The sequence below is a fragment of the Lagopus muta genome, chromosome 5 (assembly GCF_023343835.1).
Source record: "Lagopus muta isolate bLagMut1 chromosome 5, bLagMut1 primary, whole genome shotgun sequence".
NCBI classification, from domain to species: domain Eukaryota; kingdom Metazoa; phylum Chordata; class Aves; order Galliformes; family Phasianidae; genus Lagopus; species Lagopus muta.
In genome coordinates this window covers 16,526,707-16,551,774 of record NC_064437.1, presented here as the reverse complement: position 1 = coordinate 16,551,774, position 25,068 = coordinate 16,526,707, and the positions used below count along the sequence as shown (strand labels likewise).

At 42.2% G+C, this 25,068-nt stretch overlaps 1 protein-coding gene across 8 annotated transcripts in view; it reads right to left on the bottom strand.

Moving 5' to 3' along the window:
* The window catches only part of TLCD4 (TLC domain containing 4), a 42,384-nt gene extending 17,348 nt beyond the window's left edge, over positions 1 to 25,036 (bottom strand). Inside the window, exons 1-4 of one of the 8 annotated variants that reach the window (XM_048945492.1) lie at positions 24,866 to 25,036; positions 17,073 to 17,237; positions 4,650 to 4,815; positions 548 to 637 (exon numbers count right to left, since the gene is read on the bottom strand). In XM_048945492.1, coding sequence (XP_048801449.1) covers positions 548 to 637; positions 4,650 to 4,804 — 245 coding nt within the window. In that variant the 5' untranslated portion in view covers positions 4,805 to 4,815; positions 17,073 to 17,237; positions 24,866 to 25,036. Of the gene's footprint in view, positions 1 to 547; positions 638 to 4,649; positions 4,816 to 8,716; positions 8,825 to 8,980; positions 9,185 to 9,281; positions 9,479 to 9,830; positions 12,686 to 15,142; positions 17,051 to 17,072; positions 17,238 to 24,865 lie in introns of those variants that run through there. The other 7 variants (XM_048945495.1, XM_048945493.1, XM_048945497.1 and 4 more) reach the window with 7 other exon arrangements.
* Between the last annotated feature and the right edge of the window lie 32 nt (positions 25,037 to 25,068).

Here is a 25,068-nt window from a genome sequence, read left to right as displayed (position 1 = left end):
TGATGAATAGAGAAAACATTCGAAATCTATTGATTAAAAAATTCTATTCCCTATAAAGATAGAATCCCTTAGAACTCCTTCATACTTCTTGGTAGAAGCCTTTTGGGAGGCTATAGTATAACATCCTAACTTCTCACCTTTTACATATGTATTTTATATAGATAGTAGGCTCCACTTCCCCCACCCCTGCAATGGTTTGAAAGAGCATTTCAATTTAATTTAAAAATAATTGTACTAAGTAGCATAGTTTCAGTCTTGCCAACTGAGTTGGACTCTCAATCCCATAGATTAGTAATATGCAATTACAAATCAATTGACTGCATGGTATCTATCCCACTTCACAGAGACAATACACTAAGGGCATTAGCACTGACAAAATAATCTGGAATTGTAAAGTAGTATGGACAAAAGTAAATACATCAAACCGTGTATTTTACAGGGAAATAAAACATTTACTACACTAATTAATACATTGCAGGATACTTTTTCCATGCTCTATTATGTTACTTGACCGTGTAAACACAACATGTAAATAACAACATCTTACCAGAGATGGTCAGCATTAACAGCTTCATCGTACAACAAAATATACAGACAAAATCCACCAACCACCAAGGCATGGAATGTGGACACTGTCCTGAAAAACAGATCACAGTCACAAGGAGATACTGCCAGTCACTGTCTGTACTGTACTGCAGGTAAGATACACCCAAAGCCATGCCCCACTGCATCTCTGCTTTACCACTTACACAGTGACACGTGAGAAAGGAAGTCATAAAGAAGTATCTTCTGATGGGGGCGTGGGGGACGAGCACTGAAGAGAAAGAGTGGTTTTAAAGTAAAGTAACTGAGATCTACAGGTGCTTTTTTGTTTTTCAAATTAACATACTGTTAATGAATACTTAAAGACAAAGCCACATCCAGTTCTCAAATACTACATTGCTTCGTTTGATGGAAAACCCACAGGAAAGCGCCTTGATTTTATACTCAGACTGGCCTGTGAGTACCTCCTTTCAGGCACCAAGATGACCCAAAAATAATTCTCCTGAGCCTGGGTTTTTGCAAAGAGGGGCATTAAGTGAAAATCCTATTGGTGAAAATTTCAGAAAGAATTTCTGGAGCGCTTGAAGTAGATTCTGGCCCTCAAAGAGTAAACTTTTGTAACCAAGAGCTGTGGCTGCATATCCAAGGTGTAACAGCAGCAGCTTCCTACCAGCTTGCAGACTCACTTGCACTATTTCATACTCCTCCTGTCTTACACGTAGTCACAGGAATCAGCCAGGCCCACAAGTGCTGGCAGAGCAGCACACCCTGCGCTGGAGGCAGGCAAACCCCAAGCATGGCCAGGTCCTGTCTGTTTTCCTCTAGAAGGTTTGCTGAATGAAGAGGGATTTAGTCTGTTTCCAAGGGATGTGTTATCTTCTATTGGTATGAGAAAATTCTATCACTTCTCATCAAAGATGTCCCTATTTACCATTTGCTTAAGGAGTGTCATCATGCTACTTTCAACAGCTTTTTCAATCATACACCAGAAAACGGAGAGAGATAAGAACAGTCTGAATATCCAAATGCAACAGGCTAAGTATGAATATTTAATATCTATTATAGCATTTTAGGTTTTATATATATATTAAAAAAAAAAAAAAAAAAAAAACTTTAAACAAAGTAAAATTCTGTTATCAGAATTTTAATGATAATTAGTGGTTTGATTAAAACATTGACTCTCACAACACAGAACTATATAAGACCAGAAACTTTGCATCCTTTTAAAAACAAAGCATGGCATGCAAGGTTAGTGCTTGAGAAATACTTTGGGATTTTTTAACTTTAGGAGAGCACAGCGCTGAAAGAAGTAAAATTTGTCCTAGCTTATACTTCATTAGCTTGCAGTTGCAGTTTGTCTTAGGAGTGGCTGTTTATTCAAACCTTAGTTCAGGTAAGCTTACAAGCTATATACAAACACAGCACTTGAAGAAGAAAAAAGAAAAAAAAAAAGAAGGGAAAATAAAACAAAAAAAAAGGAAAAAAGAAAAAAGCAGATTTCTTCCTTATTTCTGGACTTTGAAGTTTCCCCACAGAATAAGAGAAATACTCCATTTTAATATGGAAACTAGGTCAAGCTATCAAGCTCAGTACATTTCTTTAAAAATAATGTCAAAGCCTGCATCCTTTAACTCCTCATTAAACTGCAAAGAAAAAAAATAACAGGTGCACTGGTAAACTGTATACTTATTCTTTTCCTACCAAATCTATGCATTTTCACAACTGTATAATAGTAGTACAAATATATGTTGTAGAAGAGGTGACAGGAACTTCTGCATGACAAATTAGTTACAGTACATCTGTGTTGAAGTGCAACTTTTAATTCAATTTGAGAATGTGCATATTGAAAGATCTCAGAATCATTTTCTTTACTGGTTCTTAACTCTTGGAAGGTCAGAATAAACAAACTGACAATATGGAAAACGTGATCCAGAGCTGCAGCTCAAATGCTCGACTCACAAAACCCTCAAAACTAACAACATATTTTCAATGCTACAGCTCATTTCAGGCAGATGCCGTCTTCCAGACCCAGCTGAGCTGATAAAAATGCATGACCATCCTCTGTGCCAGTTTCCTTCAGGACTGCCAACAGAACCATTTGTCTGAGCCCTCCCTAGAGCAGCTGAATGTAAGACAGAAGAGCAAACATCTACTTTTCAAACATTTAAGCTAATCAAACTCATTTTAACAGGAGATAGTAACTTCCTCCACACGCAGGGCCATATGCACGGTAGACACGTGTCTCTCTATTCTATGAACACATAAGATACTCCTTGGGGCGTTTCTTCACTTCAGTGAGACACTGAAGTGAGGAAGCAGCGTGGTGAAGTGCTGTGCTTGGCTAGCAAAGTTAACAGCCAACTTCTTGCAGAATCACCAGCACCATCAGCCCTTCTTTCACTCCGTGCCCTCCTCAGATACAAAACCAACAAACTGCTGATGAGCTGTGCCTCACGTTTCATGCCTCTTAATTCCAGAACTGAACCACAATTTATCTAAAATCTAGCACTAACATCAACATCCTGCTCTAAGAAAAATCGTGGAAAGAAGTTAAAAAGAAGGGAACAGCTTGAGGTGCTCTTTCAACTTGAGTAATTAAACACCTTACTGCAAAGTAGCCCGGAGATTACAGAGCAGCTTATTTCCAGCACACTTGTGATCTGTGAAACAACTTGTGTGTTGTTATGCAAAGCTTTGCAACTTACCATAATGCTACCAAGCATGAGGTATGTCCTCAAAAACCTTATTATGCAATTTAGGGGTCACTTGATGTGGCTTTGAGACAAAAGTTCAGCTCCAATATGATAAAAGTTTAGTTTCCCTGTTGGACTTTATTGTCGATTTCTAACACAGAGATAAAACTCAGTTTGCACTGATATCGTGAGCTGGCAATCTAGAAAGATGTTTTGGTAGGTACACAATTATTCAAAGATTGGACTGAAATTAAGATGGTGCCTTTAAAAGCACTGCAGGCAGACATTTGCCAAATGGAGGACGAAACTATTTGAGTTACTAATATTGCACAGACAAGGAAATAACTTTAAAAGCATCCACTTGATAATGCCTTTAAAGAGGACAGGGGAGGGAGAGCGATAATGATAATGCTTTTTGAGTGCAGTAACAGCCGTACAGTACATACTTCTCAACACAGAATTTCAGAAACACCTGAAAAATATTTTAAAAGTTTAATAGGCCACTTGAGCATGAAGTTATACTGTAACAATTCATTCTGGTTGGAGAAACTTCTGTACTAGATATAATCTTTCAAAGTTTATTTGAAATAAAACCTCAGTGATTATCCTGCTTGCAGTTACTACTCTATACTTCCTTTATAGCTTAAAATAGAGGACAGCACCCACCCAGGGAAAGGTTTACAGGGCTGCACAAGCTGCTGCCTATGCCCTGCCCAAGGGGCAGGAGTAGCACAGGTACACACATCCTAGTGGCAGGTCTGTAGAGACACAAAGGGAGCAAGGCTGGTTTTTAGACCAATTTTCCACAACTCCTTTCTGAACACTTACCCTACATCTCAACATCCTCCTGCCCTTCCTCATCAAAACACAGATGTAGCTGTAGTATAACTCTGCCTCACCACAGTTCCACAATGACAATTTATCAAATACTTGGAAAACCTATCTAAAGCAGGATGCAGTGTACTAGTAGTGAGAGACAAGAGTAACTTGCTTTGCACACAAAGGCACGACCCAGAGAAATACTATCAGTAAGATCACAGAATAAATTGAAATAGGTATGATTTTCATGCATGTCTGGGTGAAAGGAATTTCGTACCCATTCTCTAAATAGAAGAATCATAGAGAAGTCATCTAAAATTAATCCACATTAACTTAGTACCTCTCACCAATCACTATTTTCTTTTACTTCCTTTTTCACTTGAGCATCATGATCTAAAAAAGCATTTAATACACAGGTGTTTGTAACTCCATGTCCAAGAAGGAGATTCTTCTTCGACATGCAGACTTTGTTAAGCACACAGATCTGTCCTGCTAATCCTCGTGCATGTTTAACCAATACCCTTATCTGTAGTTTTCAATACATGCGCCCACAAGAGGTAGTTCATTAGCCACCATTTGTTTTGAACACTTTACCTTGAATTCCATTCAATCTTCCTTTTTTGGCTGAGATTGCTAAAACCAGGTGTTATCCGCGCGGATACCCAAGAGCTTAAAACATGGAACAGGAGCTGGAATATGGTAAAACTGGCAAGAGCGATACCAATAGTCAGGTTGCTGAAGGAAGCCATTGTTCTTCAGCCTGTGAAGAGAAGAAGTTGTTAATTTCAGTTCATCAACCATTCAACTTAAAGCAGCAGAGTGCCTTTGACAACTAACTTCTCAATGGAAGCACTATTCACTAAAAGTATAAAAGTGTTCCCAGACTTTTTTTTTAATGTGAAAGTTGTAACTTTTTTTTTTTTTTTTTTTTAATGTAGCGTTTTTGCTTGTTTTTAAAGTGCTACCGACAGCACTTCAAAAAGTGACAGTGAAGTCACATAAGCCAGCTGAGAAGGTTTCAGTAAGCAACAGCCTCGCTGCAGCTGTACATTTCTCCACTTCACAGAGACAGGGTTTCTCAATTTGCACTTCTGTGCCTAACTGAGGGCTCCTCCTTGCAATATCATGCAGGCAATGCATTCGGGCTTTCTTCTTCTTCTTCTTCACACAAAAGCCTAATCTTTGGACATAGCAAGGAGCTTCCTGTCATCAGAACCAATGACTTCAGGTGCTGGATGGCCTACCTACTTCATGAGGCCTAAATCAATAGCTAAACAATACCAAACCCAAATGCCAGTCACTAAATGCTTCAGTCATTTCTCACACATCTCCAGCACATCACAAGGCAGACTGGTATTTCCCAGACGTCACAAACATCTGTCACACATCTCCAGTTTGATGTGTGTGAAGTGCTTTATATTCCAAGACTCGCAAAGGCCACAAACTCTTACAAAAGTGAATTTGTATTAAGTTGAACACAAACTGGAAAACACTCACAATCCAAATGGCTTGTTTTAAACTATTTAGATGGCTATTTAGACCATTATTTAGCTGACTGCTGTCACATCTAAAAACAAAATGAAAGCTTACAGGTTAGCATAATTTGATATTACTACAACAACCCAGTGGTTAAAAAAAAAAAAAAAAATTAAGAAAAAAACTGATAGAATGATATAATACACTGCTGTCCACATTCACTTCACGTGCATTGTGGAATGAGGGAACATGCATTTGATTTTTGGACTTATATCTGCATTGCAGATGAAAAGAAATGAGCACCAGGGAGAACAAATGAAAGAAAGGAATAAAAGTCCTTTATTTAAAATAGCAACTTGTAAAAAAAGTAGGTACAGTCATTTAAGTATGTAGGGTAGATGGTGAGTGAATGTATGGAAACATGTTTTACATTAACACTGAGAAGTCAGCCTACATGATTCAGGTCTGCAGTGCAACCCAACCCAAACTGCAGTTAAGTGAGCACAATGAGAAGGTTCAGTTCACAAAGAGCACTTTTACTCCAAATTAAAATTTGAAAGCATACATGTTGCAATGCACCCTGGTTATCTGATGACCAGTTCTAGCTCAGCAGTGGATTACTCTAGAACATATTGTACTGGAACTTTGGTTTCAAACACTAGCCCATACATGCCATGTTCCCTCAAGCACTTCCATACCATTCTCCCTACATTTCTCCATTGTCAAAGAGTACACAAAAAAACAAATCAAATTTTATGCAATTTTTAATACTGGAGAGTCTGGGTGCTAAGTCTGATTTTCTAATACTCAGTTTGAAGGAATAGATCAATCACCTCAATTTTATAGCCTCTGATGTAAACCCACTGAGGAGCACTGAGCGGCGCCCATTCCAGGCTGCGTTCCTGGGGCTGGAACTTTGTTATCACATTGTTTAATTTGTAGGAAGTCCTCTCCTACATCCTTTTAACTAGAAGATAACAATTCTCATGCTACTAATTGTATTCACCTGCAATGGCTACGCCAATACCTCTGATTTTCAAAAGCACTGACATAAACATGGCTTTCTTTTGTCCAAGAGTTTTCTCCTGCAGCACCAGCACTCCTCGGCACCTGAAGAGTTCATTAGGTAAGTGATATTTCAGTGCATGGCGGGTGTTCATTTTAGTACAGGAGATGATGGAATTAAACAGAAGACTCCCAGCCATCCACTGCAAGAAATGACTTTCAAGGAGTTAACCTTTCTTCTAATCTTTCTTCTATGGACATCGTATGGGGAATTTAGGACAAAGCAGTCATTGGAAAGTGCGTGCTCGGACTTTAAAGTATGATGTACATACACCTCCCAGCACTTACGGCAGCAGTACAGAAATGGGATGCTGGCAAGGGAGGAAGGTACCATGGCAGCAGAGGAGAAACCAGTCACCTGGTGCCTGGTTGCTCCGACAGATACTCTGAAGAGTTTTGCAATACTGATTTCAGAAGGTGATTTCATACGTGCCTTATCAAAACACTGCTCAAGTGCCAAAGTCCAGGAATAATTCCATATTTTACTTCAGAAAATTAAAGAATGCTGTGTTTTAATTCACTTCAAGGACCACCTGCAAACACCGTGTTTATATGAGACAGAAGAACAGTTCAGCTATAGACTTTTTCTCATATGTCTAAGCTGTTTCCAACTGTGTCCTACTCACCATGAAAATTAAGTGTTGCTTACCATGTTCTGTTTTAAGTAAGAAAAGTCATTCACCTCGCTGAACTAAACTTTATAACTTAAAAAACAAAACAAAACAAAACAAAAACAACCATAATACACTTCTGATTACATATAGTTTCTTTGCCTCAAGGAGAAGAGCCAAAGTTAGGAAATCAAAAGCAGCTTTCAAATATGCTGTGGCTCTCTGCCCCAGTATTTTCTCATGGTGTTCCAGCAGAGTCCAACCTGGACACAGAATGGCATGGATTATATATGAGCGGACACTTTATCCCCCAAACTGCACAGTCATTGATTACCATTCAGCCAGCTGATAGTGGGGAGAGTTGGTGTAACTACTTCGCAACACAGGAAAAGAGTAATGTAACAGTGTTGGATCCTCACCATTAGTTATTGAACAGCAGTCTTCTCCTGGCTTACCCAGATTATTGTCTTAACCACTGAGCTAGACAGTAATTACAACTTCACTCCTGCATCTTTCAAAGTAGACTTTAGATAAATAAATATTATCAAACACTGGAAGCTGACAACAGTGAGAAAGGTGTTAGTCAGGCACCACTCTAGCAGCACAGTATCAAACTGTTCTACTGACCCCACTAATTTTGAAAGAGCTAATAACATCACTTTTCAGTCGTACTCAGAAAGAGCTGAAAATACAATCCTTTCATCTGGTATTAATACCACGTGCTATTCCTCACATTCTGTTTCTACTTGAAAATCAGGGGGGGAAAAAAAAAAAAAAACAGAAAAGAAAACCATTAAGTAGATATATATAAACTCAGAATTCATTCACCTCCAGTATGAAACAATTAGCAACTTCTGATAGCAAGAAGCCAGCACTTACTGAGAGCATAAAGGAGGAGTAGAGTTATCCAGCACCTGTACCATCAATGGCACCCAGCATTTATGTCCTGTTCAGATTGCTGTTCCTCTGCTCACATCAGCCTTTCCCATCAGAACAGTAAGACACGCTGCCCTGTATGTACACACAACCCAGTGTGTACGCACAGCATGAGACACAAGGCCCACAGCCCTCACCTCTGCCAGGCTGGACTGCAAGACACACAGGATCACTTTCCAAACAAGATAACGTGGTAAAACTGCGAGCAATACCAGGGCATCCCGCTCAGCGCCGTGCTCTCCTGGTCTGGTTAAAACTCACAGCTCAACCCAACCCTTGTAAACCTTACTATGGTAATTTGCAAAGAACTCTGTGCTACTGCTGACTGTTGGCACACATTATATTAAACCTAATAATAAACCAGCTGCAATGCTCGAGTGTTGTTGGGTCTGAACCGCAGTTTATACTGCCCTGATTAGCATGGAACTACATTTGTTAGCTCAGTAGGAAATGCAGGAAATATCCCTACCACATCGCAGCAGAAGAACGGAGACACGAAGAAAAGCAATAACAATCGGAGGTTAAGACATTCCCTGTTCTATGTAAGGACATTTACAGCCAAGCTCCACTTACGGCTATGCTCCGGAGCGCCGTGGCAGCGACCCGACGCGACGCAGTTTGGTACCGAAGCGAGCTACGTGTTGCTATGTCATTTATCCGAAACATCCATCTCCTCACACACTGCAAGAAGTTCTCAGCGGGGAAGAAATGGGGAAAAGAGAGAAGGAAGGAAAGAGAGAACTTCTCGGACATACGGCGAGCGCAGCCCGAGCGGTCCCGAGGCGCGGCACCGAAGCCCCGCAGGAACGCGCGAGCAGCGGCCCGGGGCCGCGTTACCTCGGAGTGCGCTCAGCCAGGAGCGGCGGGACTCCGCGGGCGGGGGTAAGGGCAGGGGCAGGGCCGGCCCGAGCGGAGGGCAACCTTGCTGTCGGCCGCGGGAGAAAGACGTCCGCTGCGCTCCGCGCTACCACGGCCCCCAGCGCCGCCGGCTGCGGCCCGCGGGCTGGGGGCGGCCCCGTGCGGGGCGGTCGCCGAGAGAGAGAGAGGGAAGGAGGGAGTAACGGAGGGAGGGAGCCGCCGCGCAGCCCGGCAGGGGTGGGGACGAAGGGGCTGAGCTGCGCCGCCCCTGCGCCTTTACCTCCGCTTCGTAGCCTCCGTCCACTCGTCCTCGTCGGCTAACGGAGCCGGGAGGGGAGACAGAAGAGGAGTGAGCGCCCACTTTTCCACCCCGCCGCACCTGAAAGCGGGGCTACCGGGGCCGAGCTGCAGCCGTGCCTCTGGGCGGCGGCGAGACCAGCCCTTCCCGCACGGGATGCTCGGGTTACGGCAGGCGCAGCCTTAAAGCGGCCGAGCCGCCACCTGCCTCAGGGGTCCGCCAGGGGAGGGCGGCTTCCCCGACCCCGGAGCCCCCGGCGGACCGCGCCCGCGGGAGGCGGCGCCGTCGGGCACCGCGGATCGGGGCGCGGCGGCGGCTGCGGGTAGCGGCAGGGTGCGGGCACACCGCAGCGCCCGGAGCGGGGCCAGCAAGCACCGCCCCGCCGCGGTAGCGTTGCCGCGCCGAGCCAAAACCCGACGCGAACCGGAACGGCCGCACCGCTCGCCGTCAGCAGCGGGGGACGGCCGCGCCGCTGCCTCCCTCCCTGGGGCTTCCCGACAGCACCGCGCCCGCCCCGCCGAGCGCACTCACCGCCTCTCCGCAGGCTGCGCCGCGCCGCGCTGGACTCTGGACCCCAAATTCTGCTAAATGCGCGGGGCTGAGAAAGGCTTACGTGTCGAGGGAGGAAAAAGGGCTGCTACGCAGAGCGTTTCGCCCTTCGATAGAATTCCAGCCACCGCGCCTTTCTCTAGCCCCGCCGCCGAATATATTTCATGGGAAAAATGCTCCTCGACCACGCCGTACGTATGAAGGTTGCAGTACCCGTGATCCTGGGTTGTGCAGAGTGCAAGTACTGCTGATACTTGCCGGTTTTGAAATCAAATGCTCCGATTTTGTTTAAATTATTATTCACTTTGCATCTTTGAGCCGTTACATTGTATTTATTAAAAAATAGAAAATCAAAGCAAAATTGCATTAACAAAATTAAACACTGAAGATTGATGGACTTGGTTAACTTCTCCCAGGAAATGGTAAATCTTACCAAGCAGGAAACAAAATGCTCAAAATTGTTTCCTTTTGAAACCTTCATCAAATGCATCCTAAACCACTCCAACTTCCATTTTCCAGCAAGGATGCCTGATCTTTAAGATAAAAAATGTATAAGTTCTCTCAACGAACATAACTTTAAAGGTATTCAGATGTAATTGCAACAGGATCAGCTGCCGTTGCCCAAGAAACCATCTATCCCAGCTGTGCTTGTTAATTTCTCTTGCAAGATGTCTCTCATAGCAGGAATGCAAAGGCTCAAAGACAGAACCGAAACTGACATTGCCTACTGGAAACCCGTAGGAGGTGGGCAGGGCACATCCCCAGCACCTGTACTTGTTTAAAGCTTAATCCATTGCTGAACAAATAAATCAACCGCCAGGTAAGAATTTGTGTAAAGATCCGGACTGCTGAGGCTTGACTTCAGCTGGACTTGTGTCCTACGGCTGACTGACTCTGGCAGCATTTTGGTAACAAAATTCCACTTGACATACTCAGCTGAACAAAGCAGGAGATCTTAATCCTGCTTCCAACCTTTTTCCAGCATCAAACAGATGGACAAACAAAGACAGCAATAGCACATTCACACAATTTCTTAATGAAATTAGTATTAAAAAAGCTCTCATATTTTACTCTGTTGCATCAATTTATTCTTCATATAGTGAAATATTTCAACCTGCCCTCTATTACGTATATCTGGGGTTTCTGATGAAACAGAATAAACAATAAAACCTAAGAACAGCATGGTGGGATCTTAAACCACTTTCATAATGGCAAACTAGAAAAGCCCGAGGAGAATTTTCTTCAGAAATTCACTTTCCAATGAGCAGGCCTCAATTTTTGCTTAGCCCTGTATCACCAAATTTAAAATTTATTTGTACATACCCTATATGTGCTTCTCTGTACGTATTTTGTACGTACTTTGTACATACCTTCCCCTTCCTAAGCAAAATGACTGCAATAACCATATTCCATTCAAATGAGCAGCAGGACTCTGGGGTGACCAAAAATCTGTGGCACCAGCAAAGGCAGCAGTGGCTGTTCTCAAGCCCACAGGGACACAGGGAGAGGCAGGTCTGGCAAAGACTCTCTGCTTACAGCTCACGTCCAGAAGCTCTGACCAACAAGATCTGGTATATTTTTCAGCCTTGTCTTAAGGTGTTCTTTCTCCCAGCTGCCTGAGGTCACGATTGCTTTAGCAGAGCACAACAATTAAAGGAGGTAATTGTTTAATATGCCAGCTTGTGACCTGGAGGCTCTTCCATCAAAGTGTGGTAGTACTAGCAGCAGGGTAAAGCAGGCAGATGAGCATGGTAGTGTCTTAATCTGAACAGATAACTCTGCCAGACCACCTATCAGAGTTTTAAACCTCAAAATAACTCATCACCTACAGAGTTAGGAAGCATCTACAAGACAAGCCAGACACTCCCCAGATCTCTACATCAGGCCTGTGTAGTACACATCTTACCAAATAATTCCTCTGGCCCAGCACAGTGTGTGGGTGAAACTTGTCTGACCTGCCTTGCTGCTTGCACCTTGGCCCACAATGAGCACTGTCAAACACCAGAACCAATGCTGTCTCTCAACAGCCACATGTGCTTTGTTGAACAAAGCTGACTGGAAAGCTGACAGATGATGATGCACTGAGAATTCCTGGCTGGCAACTGCTTTCCCTGTGGGATCTCTCTCATCCTTCTGACAAAAAGGATTTACAGATAAAAGAGAACTGCCTAAGGAGTACAAAAGCATTGCAGCAGAAGGAAAAGCTGTAGACATGTTTAAATATGGCTACTGTGTGCTCAGGCTAACTTAGTTTGGTTATTTGTTCTTTTTATCAGTTAGAAATATCCTGCAGGAATATTCTGAGCATTGCCTATACATTTGGAATTGGATGTTACTGCATACCTTCAGCAGCTTCAACTTGGATGTCCTACGTCCAAGCAAACCCCAAGAAATATTCTGTGCAAACATGCTATGCCAGTATTGCATGGGCAAGGAAACTCCAACAAAATCAAGAGAGTAACTTTACACTCTCATAAAGTGTTGCATGAATCACAGAATATCCTGAGTTGGAAGGATCAGAGTCCAATTCCTGCCTCCAGACAGGACCTAAACCCTATGTCTGAGAGTGCTGGCCAAAAGCTTCCTGAACTCATGCAGGTTTGGAGACATGCCCACTGTCCTCAGGTGCAGACCCTGTTCCTAACACCCACCTGCCCCTCCATAGCACAGCTCCATGTCATTCCCTTGGGCCCTGTCACAGACAGCAGAACTCAGCACTGCCCTTCTGCTCCCTGTGTGCAGCCACCACAAAGCCTCCCTCAGCCACTGCTCTGGGCTGAGCAAACGCAGGGATCTCAGCTGCTCCACATATGCCTTGACCTCCAGACCCTTCATCATCTTTGTAGTCCTTCTCTGGATGCTCTCTAATAGCATTCCATCCTTCTTACATTCTGGCATCAAAACCTGCACACAGTGCTTACAGAGGTGAGGTTGCACAGCACAGAGCAAAACAAGACAGTCCTCCTCCCCCCCCCCCCCCCACACCTTGCTCAGTGGCAGTGTTGGTCCTGATGTACACCAGGGCACAACTGTCCCTGTTGGCTGCCAGCACATATTGCTGACTGATATTCAATGTGCCATCAGCCAGAAACCCCAGACCTCTTTCTATGGAGCTGCTCTCCAGCCTGTCATCCCCCAGTCTGTACACATATCCAGGACTGCTCTATCCCAGGCACAGAATCTGGTACTTGCTCTTGTTAAACTTCATGCAGCTCCCTAATTTGCCAAGATCTGTCTGCAAGGCCTCTCTATCCTTGAGGGATTCAACAGCTCCTCCCAATCTAGTGTTATCCACAAATTTACTTCGTACACCTTCCTGTCCAGCATCCGAGTCACTACTGATGAACTCGCAGCACAACCACAACACGCAGCACTTGCGCCAGGAGGCCTGCAGCTGCATCTAGTGCACCTGTTATTTGCATTGGAAATACACTACCCAAAGGGTGGGATAAACAGTAACCATAGTAGTGCCATAGCCAACTGGTTGCTATACATCTTATGCACATTTTTATCACTCCCTTTCCGGTTGCCCCAATAATGGTAACTGTCAAGAGGTTTCCCAATAACAAATTTAACTTCTGGAGCCAAGCTTCAGCTAGGAAAGGAAGTAAGGGCAACAGAGCTGCTAAACAGAGGTGTAGCATAGAGATAAAGGAACAGGGGGCAAGAAAAAGAAATCATTTTCCATCTTCATGAAAGAGCAAATATGCTGAAAGAGCATTGGAAAAGCAGGGAAGACATGGAGGTACTACAGTAACATTTGTAGGTAACAGCATTCTGTTAGTTTCAGTTGAATCCTCTTATTTACGCTACCTAAGAGAAAAAAAAAATGGACTCTTCCTTTCATCCATGCAACAAAACCTCTTGGTTACACTGATGATCTTAAGCTTCATGCCAACTAGCTAAAAAATTCAACAAATGAGGAACAAATCTGGCTGAAGTGGAGTGGATCTGCTAAGACGGGGTGTCAAAGGAAAGTAGCAGCTCATCTTCAGCCAAGTTTTACACACCTGTTCCTTATCCTTCTCCTTCTGTAACTGACAAACAGAGTGACACTCCAGGTATGGCAGAAATGTGTTGTCAGATGATGGCTTGTACCTCCTACTAAAATCTGAGAGGTGACAATGAAAAGAAAACCCCATGGCACCTTTCTAAGTATGCCTGTTATTTCAAACTGTGTTGTCTCAGAGCTGAGCTTGCCTCTGCAGAGTATGAAATTTTTATCACAGCCAACATACTGAAAAGTGAGGCATATGTGAGAAAGCACAATACTTCCAGAGCAGCTGAAAACTATTTTGGTTCTGGCTTTGAACTTAGGACATAACTAACCTTTCCATCTGAATTAAGAGTAGAATCTTAATGTTTAAAGCACAACCTGATCAGTTTATGAAATAAATTATATAATGTGGTGCTGTAGCAGCAATGGGTTGAACTCAGTAATCTAAGAAGAGCTTAAATTTATTTTCATCTTAGGAAATCTACCTGTCAGCAGCAGGAGATATTCCCAGAGAATCAATTATACATGTAAGCAAAAACATTGTGGAGATGAAGGAATGTATGAAAGAGCAAGCACAGTTCTCCTTTCACAATGCTGTGAATCAAGAGCAACTGCACTGTAGCCAACAGTTAGACTGGTGTGAGTGAGAAAAGAGCCAGCTCCATTGTACGAAAATTGTTCAGGCCACCCCTGGAGCGTAATCACAGTAACTGTAGGCAGCTGATGTTACAGCATTTAATATAGACAACCCATGGCTGAAAAGACACTGAAAAGAAAGGACCTAAATTTGGTGTTAGCTAAAATAGCTGAAAAATGGCAGGGAAATGGTGATTGCAAATCAGAAAACAAGATGCCATTTAAAAAACAACACAACTCCTCCTACCCCACACCCCAAAAACAAAAAATGCATAGAGAAAACACACTGTTTCTGTATACTTCCCCCACATATGCTCTGCATGCTCCCAGTTAATAGTTACCGAGCTGCATTGCCTGAAAAAAAGTACAATATCTACTCTTTCCAAACAGCACATGTTTTGTACATCGGTGCATGCTGTGTTATACACGCTCAGATCTGAGTACCATGGAATGTAAATCTTACCTTTCCAGCACAGGTCACTATATCATTTCTCGACACATATTTGAGTAACAGTATATTAAACAATATCTTAGTTTTCCCCTGCACTAGTTTACTTCCTCTAAACACACTCTCCCTTTTCCATCTCAGATCAGTTAATTCAGCTCTCCTAGCTCCAGTCACCTCTCCATTTGAAACAGCATTTCTGACAGCAGTACTTACTCTCAGTGCTCAAACAAAGGCTTGTTCTGGAAAGCTGTCTGGTCGCTAACCTCTTCCTGCATCTCAGCCACCCTTCTTCAGTTTTTCTTCCAGTTTTTCTGTCTTCTCCATTTATCTCTCAACACACACTGCCTCCTTCATTTAGTTAACCTCACCTGCAGCATTACCCTCTCTACTGGCATTATTGTCCCAAGTATAACCATCCAGAAGCTACTGAGGACCTGTAAAATGGCGTATGGTGAGTTTATCATCCTGCAGTACAAACCGCTACGCTGACACATCATGTCAGCATTATGAAAAAACATCAAACTGCATTACACCAACTCTTTTTTTTTTCCTCTTTTCTTTCCTGCTTTATCCTCTGTTTTCTCTCCCCTTTTCCTTTTCTGTCACAGTATTTTCTTCTATCGCTATTGGCCTCACACTCCTCCATGCGTTTTCTTCCCCCGATGTGCCCAAAAGACACATCTGAGCAATGAAGTAATAAAGGCAGCACTGCAGCTTTGTCACTTATGCCCTTTAATAAACAATGCTGCACCTGGATGCATCCTTAGGATCAGCAAACTAAGGGTGCAGAAAGCATTCAATTCCCAAAGGCTTAACCTAGAGAGCTCTGAAATTAATGCTACTTCTTGGTTCCCTAATCCACGAGATGAAGCACACTGAAAGCAGCAGGAGGAAGCCTGAGATCATTCAAGGCTATTTTCTTTGCATGCATATATTTCCTTCTGCATTGTGATAGCTGAGGCTCTTAGCAACAAGAGCACTGTGGAATGGGGTAGTGACTGGAATTTGGTGATGTCAGAACAGCAGAAAATGGGAGATGTATTTTGTAATGGCATGCGATTGAAAAGCATGAAATTGGAGCCAAGCAGCACTACAACCAAGCAAATTATTTCCCAGCCATTCAACATGCAAAGGGTCAGAAAGCAATGCCTCTTTAATAGGCAGGCTGTTAATTAAAATTAGCATAATTTAAGTAGAGAATAAAACCACGTTTTCACCTTAGGTATTCTACTGTACATGACAGCATCAGATGTTCAGAAGCAGCACATCAGGTAATGAGGGAGAATGCACACTTGGGAGAGTATCACTCATCTGCATGCTAAAGGCAGCTTCTAAGCCTCTCGTAGATCAGCCTCAGCTTTGGCACATGCCATAGCAGCTGCCCTGCATCCAATGAGGCCTTTTTCAGAATGTACCATGGTACAAAAAGATTGGTTTATAATGTATCTGACATTAAAATATCTTTAATCTGAAAATGCTATGTAGCTTCTTCAGACAATACAGCTCCTCCCAAATATTTCAGTCAATTTTTAAGATTTTACAAAAGCATATCTACCATCTTCCCTGAGTTTTCCACCCTTTGCTAATCTGTGAGTCCTGAGGAAATGAAGGAAAATTTCTCAGCAGCACAAAGAAATAACAAAACCTCCTGCACACATATTACTTATGTCTAAATGCTATTGAAATCCATTTTTAAAATCCTGAATAAATTAAAACAAAAACAACAACAAAAAAAAATACCAAACAAAACAAAATTTTCTACATGGTTTGCTAATACAATACTGAAAAATATTTACAATTACTGTAAACTTTTCAGAAAACAACATGATATTTAAATTGATCTCTTACATATTAAAACTTTTAAATTTCTTTTTGGGTAGTAAATATTAACGGGGATAATACATTGTTTCTAAAGGAAGTATACTTTCTGACCTAACAGTACCTGTTTCAAAGCTCCAGAATGTACTATTCTTTATTTTTTGCTGATAATATTTTTTTGCAAAAATCCTGCTTGTGGAATTGTTAATGCTGTAATTTTATAGAATCATAGAATCACAGAATGGCCTGGGTTGAAAAGGACCACAATGATCATTTATTTAAAACAAATTTGTATTGGCACTCTTACCAATTATGAGCTTCTTACCTAGAGTTTAATTCTTAGTTTCCATTGCTACCAGCAGGTTTATAGATTTTCCTTCTGTCTACAGCCTGGATCTGCACATTATTTGAAACAAGTCCCTGTGCAGTTCTGGTCACGTGAAGGAGCTCGTGCTCTGTAACTCACAAATCTCTCATCTAAACAGCAGCCCTGGTAAGAAAGATATAAAAAGAGAAGAAGCATTGGATTTACATCATTTCATGCTGAAACACAGAACTAAAGCTTTCCTTTCAGACCCAGAGGGGAAAGTTTTTAGGCCTCCGTTTCCACTGACGCTATTCAAACACCATAAACATCTTTACAGATAAGCAGCACTCACTCTGGTCGACTTACTCAGATATCTACAAATATTAGGAAAGAAATTGAATATAAAATACACAGATAATAAATAATGAGTTAAGAAAACAGGAAAAATAATCTAATTGTCTATGTAATATGTGTAAGTAAAGCTAAGGTGGAAGTGTCGACATAAAACATACTATGTATACATTGTGAGTTCAAAAAGTCTCTGTGAATTGCAACAAATACACCATGTAATTGTATACAATGCCATTTTTGTGGAAATTTAATATTCACCAATTACAACAACACTCTTTCTGTCCAGCATTGTACATTTATTCTTGTTTTACTGCTCACGTACACACTTTGCTACAATGGTACCACTGGATTTCATAAACTTCGGCTAAATTTCGGCACTTGTTCACTTGATTTGTGGAGTTACAGGTGTTACACATCTGGAGTTCCTCTGGCAATGTCTTCTTTCTTCTTTCCACATAAAAACTATGCGGAAACTATGCCCAGCAGAAACAAGAGCATCCCACTGACAGAAAGAGCCTTCACATCCCAGCTATCCTGGGCAGCAGGACCTCGATGTTCCAGCCCCAAGGCCCACATGCACATTGTGCCACACACAGGTCAGGGACGTTGTGATGGCCCTGCACTCCGCGTGCACACAGCAAGTGCTCCACTCACTGCACACAGCACTACGTGTGCACCACGTTCAGAACTCAGAACATCTGATCATCACAAATGTAGGCCATCCGGGCACTAAACAAAACACTTATTTGTCAAATTATCCTGAAGAAAATACAAGCAGCCAGGCAATACACTGCTCTTCGCATAATTAATCTTTGTTTTAAAAAAAACACAAAAATTACATCTCCTTAAAACAGGGACATCTTACATTTGTACAGCACCTGCCCCAGAAATTCCTGCATACTGCTACAATAAAAAATAATCTGGAAGAGAACACATCCCCCATCCATGCTGTGGAAGTTGCAAGGATCACAGCTTCTGCTGATACTGATCTTGACTACCAAAACAAACACATGGGGAAGGGAATTCCAGAGCCAGGAATTTCTCCATGTCATTTTGAACAAATTGTTCTTCCCATGGACGGGACTTCTGAAAGGCAATTGCCATTTACCTGATGGTTTCTCAATTAGATGCAAAACAAACAAAAATATTTCAGTGCATGAACACACTCTTTGCATGGCTAACTCCTGTGTAAAAACTGCTGGCATCTCCAATCATACCAGTCCTCAGACACAAAGGTCCAGAAGAAAAGAAAACATAATTTGTCTTCAAAGTGTTTTTAAAATAATATGAAATCACATGCAAGATCTCTATTTTGAAATTCTACTTTTTTAACTTGTCTTTAATCCAGCCTTAATAACTCAGGAGCTACCATGACATCTCCTGAGTGCTTTCACAAGCATAAGTTTTACTTCTTTTCAGTCATACACTAATAGTCAGTCAGCAAAATACTTAACATAACTCCTTAGCTCTAAGCAATTGTCTCATTAACATTGTTTAATTCACAACAACAGGAATGGACCAACCCTCATGGCACATGCATTAAATTCACAATAGTTGATGCAAATTGTGTACAATTTCCCAATTCATTTATTCGTTGAGAGAACAACATTATGCATCTGAAGTTGATGGGAAAAAAAAAGCCTGTTTTTAAATTGTGTATTGATTACATAATTGAAGACTTAAAATGCAGTGCAGAAGGCAAGTTATCTTGCTTTATTTGGATTGTTAACTGTGAGAGCTTTTCATTAATAGTTTGTCTGGACTTCACATCTTACATGTTTGTAACAAAACAGAAAATAGCAAAAAAAGGAATGGCAGATTCCAAATTTTTAATATATTGTCTTACAACATCAATACACAGGCTTGTACAAACTAAAATACTGAGGTAACCTGACCAGTCTTTATAAACCTACAAAGAATTCAATTTCCATGGAGAGCTCATGAAGTCATTACACTAAATGGCCTTTAACAGGGTCTGGACCAATCCCCAGACCTCCAGCCAAACCTGGCAGCATCCCCAAACAACAGTCAATAAATGACATTTTAAAATATAACTGTAAAGACACAAGAAAAAGGGGAGGGAGAGAAATGAGAACCAAATACAGCGTAGAACAAAACCAGAGCACATTGTCTCTTCCCTCTTTATATGACCTTCCTTTTTTTTTTTTTTTTAAGCTCCAGTATTTTTACCAATTCAATGCCAGATCTTCAGAAATTTTAACAGCTCAGAAATGTTCCCTCTTTCATCTCAGGAACTCATCTTTACTGTGGAGAACATCACATTTCATATCTGCATAAGCAGGGGAAGAAGAGAGCATAAAAGGGTGAGAAACATTTTTCTAAAGCCTGAACATGCTGAGGGCAGAGTACTGGAACCTACAAACAGACCTGAGATGCCAGCAGTGTCACCCAAGTACCAATTTCCAAGTACCTCTGAGAGGAGGAAGAATATGCTGATGCAAGCTGATGGATGAGGTCATGGATAAGGCTGTCTCCCTCTACCAACAGCATTAGCAATGGCCAAATTTCTCCTGGCAGCAAGGATCCAAAGAAAGCAAAGCAAATGTGTGCCCCCACATTCTGCTCACAGATCCATCACTGGAACTCACCAGTTTTAGTGAAGCAGGAAACGTGCAGAGAATCCTACAACCTCACTACTGAGTATGCTGCAAATTCCTTTTTACATTATGAGCAGACTTGAAAATTTATTTTCAGGAAGGTAGTATCAGACTCCATACTTATTTTTAGGAATATAAATATACACAAAGAAGCAAGGAGGAGTGGGGGGGGACTTATTTGTCCAGGCTGAGCAGCCAGAGGCACCCAGTGAACTCCAGGCTGCTCAGTACTTCTGAGCTGTGAAACAATAGCCTCTTTCTCCCAACACTTTGAATAGATCAAAGAACACGAGTTTACATTATGTTGCAGGACCGCTCCCTAAGTGTACTACCCAGTAATCAGGGCAAGCTGCACTACGCACTTTTGGTTCTCTGTACCATTAATGCTCATGCTTCCTAAAACCACACTCAGAACACGTTCACGCTGCTACCAAATGTGGGGTCATTGGAGCAATGCTGGCTCGCTGGTGTGCTGTCAGACCGGGCTGATGGGACATCTGGTAGCAGTGCACCTCGTGCCTAGCACAGAAAAACATTTTCCCTACAAATTGCTACTTTGATTGCAAACTCATAGGTGGTACTTTGGCCCAAAGAGACTGCCATAAGCTGCCTCCTCCCTCCTCGCCCATTCCCATATCCCACATACAGAAACTTGTCACAGCCAGAAAGGGAAATCTGGGTATTTCTCAAGAAATGTAAAATCTGCAGGCAGCTGCAGGGAAGGATACTTTCCTTATTTAGCTGTAAGCTAACAACCACTTTGTTGTCTGACACCGATGGCAGCATCAGACACCAGAGCACGCTACTGGAAATCAAAATGGAAAGAATGGCAAATGTGAATGGGAGAAAGAAGCCAATTTAATTCAGAGAATTAATCTCATTATTTGAGAGATTTTGTTCCAGCTTTTCAGCCAGTGGTATCAAGCACTGTTCAACTGTTTGCAAATGTTTTTTCTTTGTGTTTAAATAAATGGGAACCATCTTAAATATACATGAGAAACATTGTCATGCCAGGAAGCACAGTACTAACTGTAAAGTGAACATACAGATGTTATTGATCCCAAATACTAATCAGGACTTCTAAGATTGCGTTACTATAATTGCAATGATAGCAGCTTTTTAAGTTTCTGACTCACAAAAAAGTAAAAGTAAACTCAGTCCAAACAAAGTAACTGAAAGTAACTGCAGCTAAAAGGGATGCATTTTGCCAGACTGACAGATACACCCTGATGCTGCCATTACATGAGCACATCTCTCACTTGGACACTGACCAGCTGCCTGCTCCACCTTACCCCCAGCTCCTGCACAGCACTCTAGTCTACAACCTTAACAATCCCTGCTCTTCCCAACAGCAGAATTTGTCACAACATCCATGATGCCAGTATTGATCTAAAGTCTTCCAGACACAGCTCTACAGTTCTAGCATGAGAAAAGATTGATTAGGAACCCACTCAGAAGTTCTTTCTCTAATCAGAGAACATAGTATCACTTCTCTTTAAGTTTCTAAGTAACATTGGAAGCACGTGTAAAAAAAAAAAAAAAAAAAAAAAAAAAAAAAAAAAAAAAAGAAAAAAAAAAGAAAGAAAGAAAAAAGAAAGTTTTCTGCAGAAATTGTACACTTATATAACATTTTGTTTTCCAAGTCCCTTCACATACACAATTATCCTGCAGAAACTGAGAATATTTAGATACATAACATGACTGAGGTTTAACATGATAAAGCGTTCCATACGGCGATCTTTCCAGTGGCAAAGCCTGGCTGACAGGTTCCTGCCCTTTTCCTCACCCAACCTCGAACTGTTTTGGTAGTTTACCTCCAGTTGTGCTGCTGGAGATGTTTGTAGAGCTGCATTCTCGCTCAAAACACAGCAAAATGACTGCACTTAAGAAAACAAGTGCAGGAAGTATGTGTGGGGCACGTTCCCTGGGGCTGGCAGGAATCTCCTGAGCAAGCCTTCTAGTCTGAACATTTTTGTTGTAATGTAATATCATTAAACTCCAGGAATGCTGTATGAAGATTCTGTCCAGAGTCACATCATCTACTTACCCTACCTGTAAGTTACTTTGGAGTAAAAAATCACAGACTGAACAACCTGAAAAATCCTCATCAAATGGACAAGGAATTTAGAAGATACTTATCTAGGAAGGCACGAAAAGCAAAATACCATCTGAACAACACAAGTACATCATTTTCCTATTTAATTAATTTTATATTCATAATACTTCTTATGCCTACCTCTAGAACTTATTATTAGAAGGAGAAATGAAGCAAAGTGCCAGTTAAGAAAGCATGAACACAAGGTGTACTTTAGTTGCTGGAAAAGAGTTTCTTGGAGACATGGACCAAATGTACCAGTAAGAATATTCCACAGAGAATATTCACACACAAAAAGGACAGCAGCATGTTTTTCTTTATACAGTAGTAAATAGATAAAAAAATGCAATACCATTTTTTTTAAATCTATTTTTTCCTACCTGTGAGTTTCAAAGTTTTCTTTTGGATAACAGCAATCAGTTACATAGAATGAAAGTGGATAATTTCTCCTTCAGTAACTAAGTTCAAAGGTACTTTCTGCATATGCGGCAGAAGTACTGGAAAGAGCCTTTGCAATTACTGCACTGACATCACTTTCTGACACATTATTTCAGGGCGACTGTACTGCTTCTCTCACACAAATAGGTTCTGCATTCAGTGGCAGCATTTTTCATTTTACAATCTTGAAAAAAACTGTTGTCTGTCACTAACTGTGGTCTTCCTTGTAAAAGTCCCATACCTCACCTGCTTCACATCATTTAGTCAATGTGACCACAATGTGCTAAACTTCAGGAGAGTTGCTGCTTTCTGTTATTAACTTTCACATGCATATTTGATGCTGAGACAAAGCATTCTCAAGGCACTTGGACAAGGAACTGATGACTGCGTGTGCAACACAGCCAAATGGAGAGCAACCTGCCCGCCCCATCTATTGAGCTACTTAACTCCTACAGGACTAAGCCTGCTATTTCCCTGCTCCAGGACACTGACTGTAAGCAGGGAGTTGCTGCCATATGAAAGAATGCAAACACACTGGGGGGGAAAAAAAAAAAAAAAAAAAAAAAAAGTCCTACTGAAAAACAAAAGACATAATTAGCAGTGTTACACTGCAGATGATACCTTTACAGGCTCACTCTACTCAGTTTTCCAAAAGAATAAAAGAAAACATCTGAAAGCTTTAGGTTTGCAGCTTGCAGATTGCCTATTCAGTCTTTAAACAGTTATTTTAACTGGCCTCACCAAACTCTGATTCTTCCCTCAAGCTTTGCAATCAGTTGCTTCTTGAAAGCTATATCTGGTATTCAAGCAGAATTCCCAACGACTAAAACTTCCAGCACTTGTCCTAGGAGTCTATTGTTGCCTTTCTAGACTCCCTGAAACCTCAGCATCTTTGCTTTGTATCCAAGCAATCATCAGATTCTCAGTTTCCTAGTCCAAGGAACAGGTATGTATCACTCTTACCTTTTCCTCTTGTTTCTAAACAACTTGCTCGACCAACCAACCAACCAAATAAATAAATCTTCCAATTTTACCAGGCTTAGAACAGTTTTTAATGAATTTCACCAAAACATCCTCACAGAGATATTCAGCATAGAAAGGAGAAGTATACATATATAGCGGAAATAACAGCTCCTTAAAACTTCTTACAGTATGAAGGAAAAAAAAAAAACAAACCCCAGAGCAAAGAGAAGCTGTAAGAAAAGCCCTGAAAAAAAGAAATTATTAAGTAAAAACAGTTGCTATCTACACTCCCTGTAGTAATCTGGGATACATTTTACATTAAGGACATTCTTTTCACTGAAAAAGCGTAAGAGGAGAAAGATACCAAAACAGACAAAAATAGGATTAAATTGCCTATACAACTTGTTAACTCGTTTTAACATCGTAGTTACTTTCCAAAAGAGGACCCCATTGCTTTCCTCCTTCTGTAATTTAAGGCCACACATCTCTATTGTTCCTAATTATTAGTTTTATGAAGCTAATTAAGTGGAAAGCAAAAATAATTTTTGAGATTTATACATCCTCAACAGAACTATTAATTAAAGCCTTGTTGTTCCCAAATGTCAGTGATGATTAAGTAGCAATTGCTTTTGTGAGGCTGTCTACAGGACAGTTACTCATCTGAGTGGAAGACCGTGCTATGGCAATACTTTTAATAGTCTGCTTCAGACAACTGCCTAATTACACGTTGCAGCGACGTAAGAAAGGACAGCACACAACGCGAAGAAATGCTGGCCATGAATCAGGAGGATTCACTCAGCTCCTAAGCCGGCGGATGGTAGCTGGGAAGCACGCACCTTATTCGTAAATGACGCAGCAGTTACTCGAGCCCATGGCTGGCACACGTTTTTGTGACAAGTGACAGAGAACCGTCCAGCTTCCAAGGCTAAAACTGCAGCGTTGGAGCTCCCGTGCCCGTGCACACGAGGCAGGCGCGCACAGCGCTTACCGGCACGTGGCTGACACGCCATCCACAAAACCGCGGCGTCGGACCGCTCCAAGAAGTTCTTTAGCGCGCCGATCCTACCTGCTAGGCTGAAGGTGGCTCTGACGGAGGTCCCTCTCCCCTAATCACCAAACGCAACCCTCGCTTTGTCAGCACCCCTCGCCCGAGGTCAGTCCTGCGCTCAGCCGTCCGCACGAAGCTGGACGCTGCAGCGATGGAAAGAACGCGGATCTGGTGCCGCAGGCTTCGTACAGAAATACGGGGCTGAAGCATTAGAACGAATCAAACCGAGAACCGTGAGCGGCAGTAAAGCCTTGCTATTCCTACTTCACACATCGTTAGGCGCTCTGCACACACATACCTGGGCGAAGCTCGCTCCTGCGTGCCGGCCTGCGTTCCGTGCAGCGCCAGAGGCCGGGCAGCGGTGCGCGCCTCCCGATGCACGCAGGCGAGAGCGCGGCGCACGCCGAGGACGGGCGCGGGGCCGCGCGCATCGCTGTCCGTCCCGCCGTCCGGCAGCGCCGGGTCAGCCCCCGCCGCCCGCACGCACCGCCCCCACCGGCA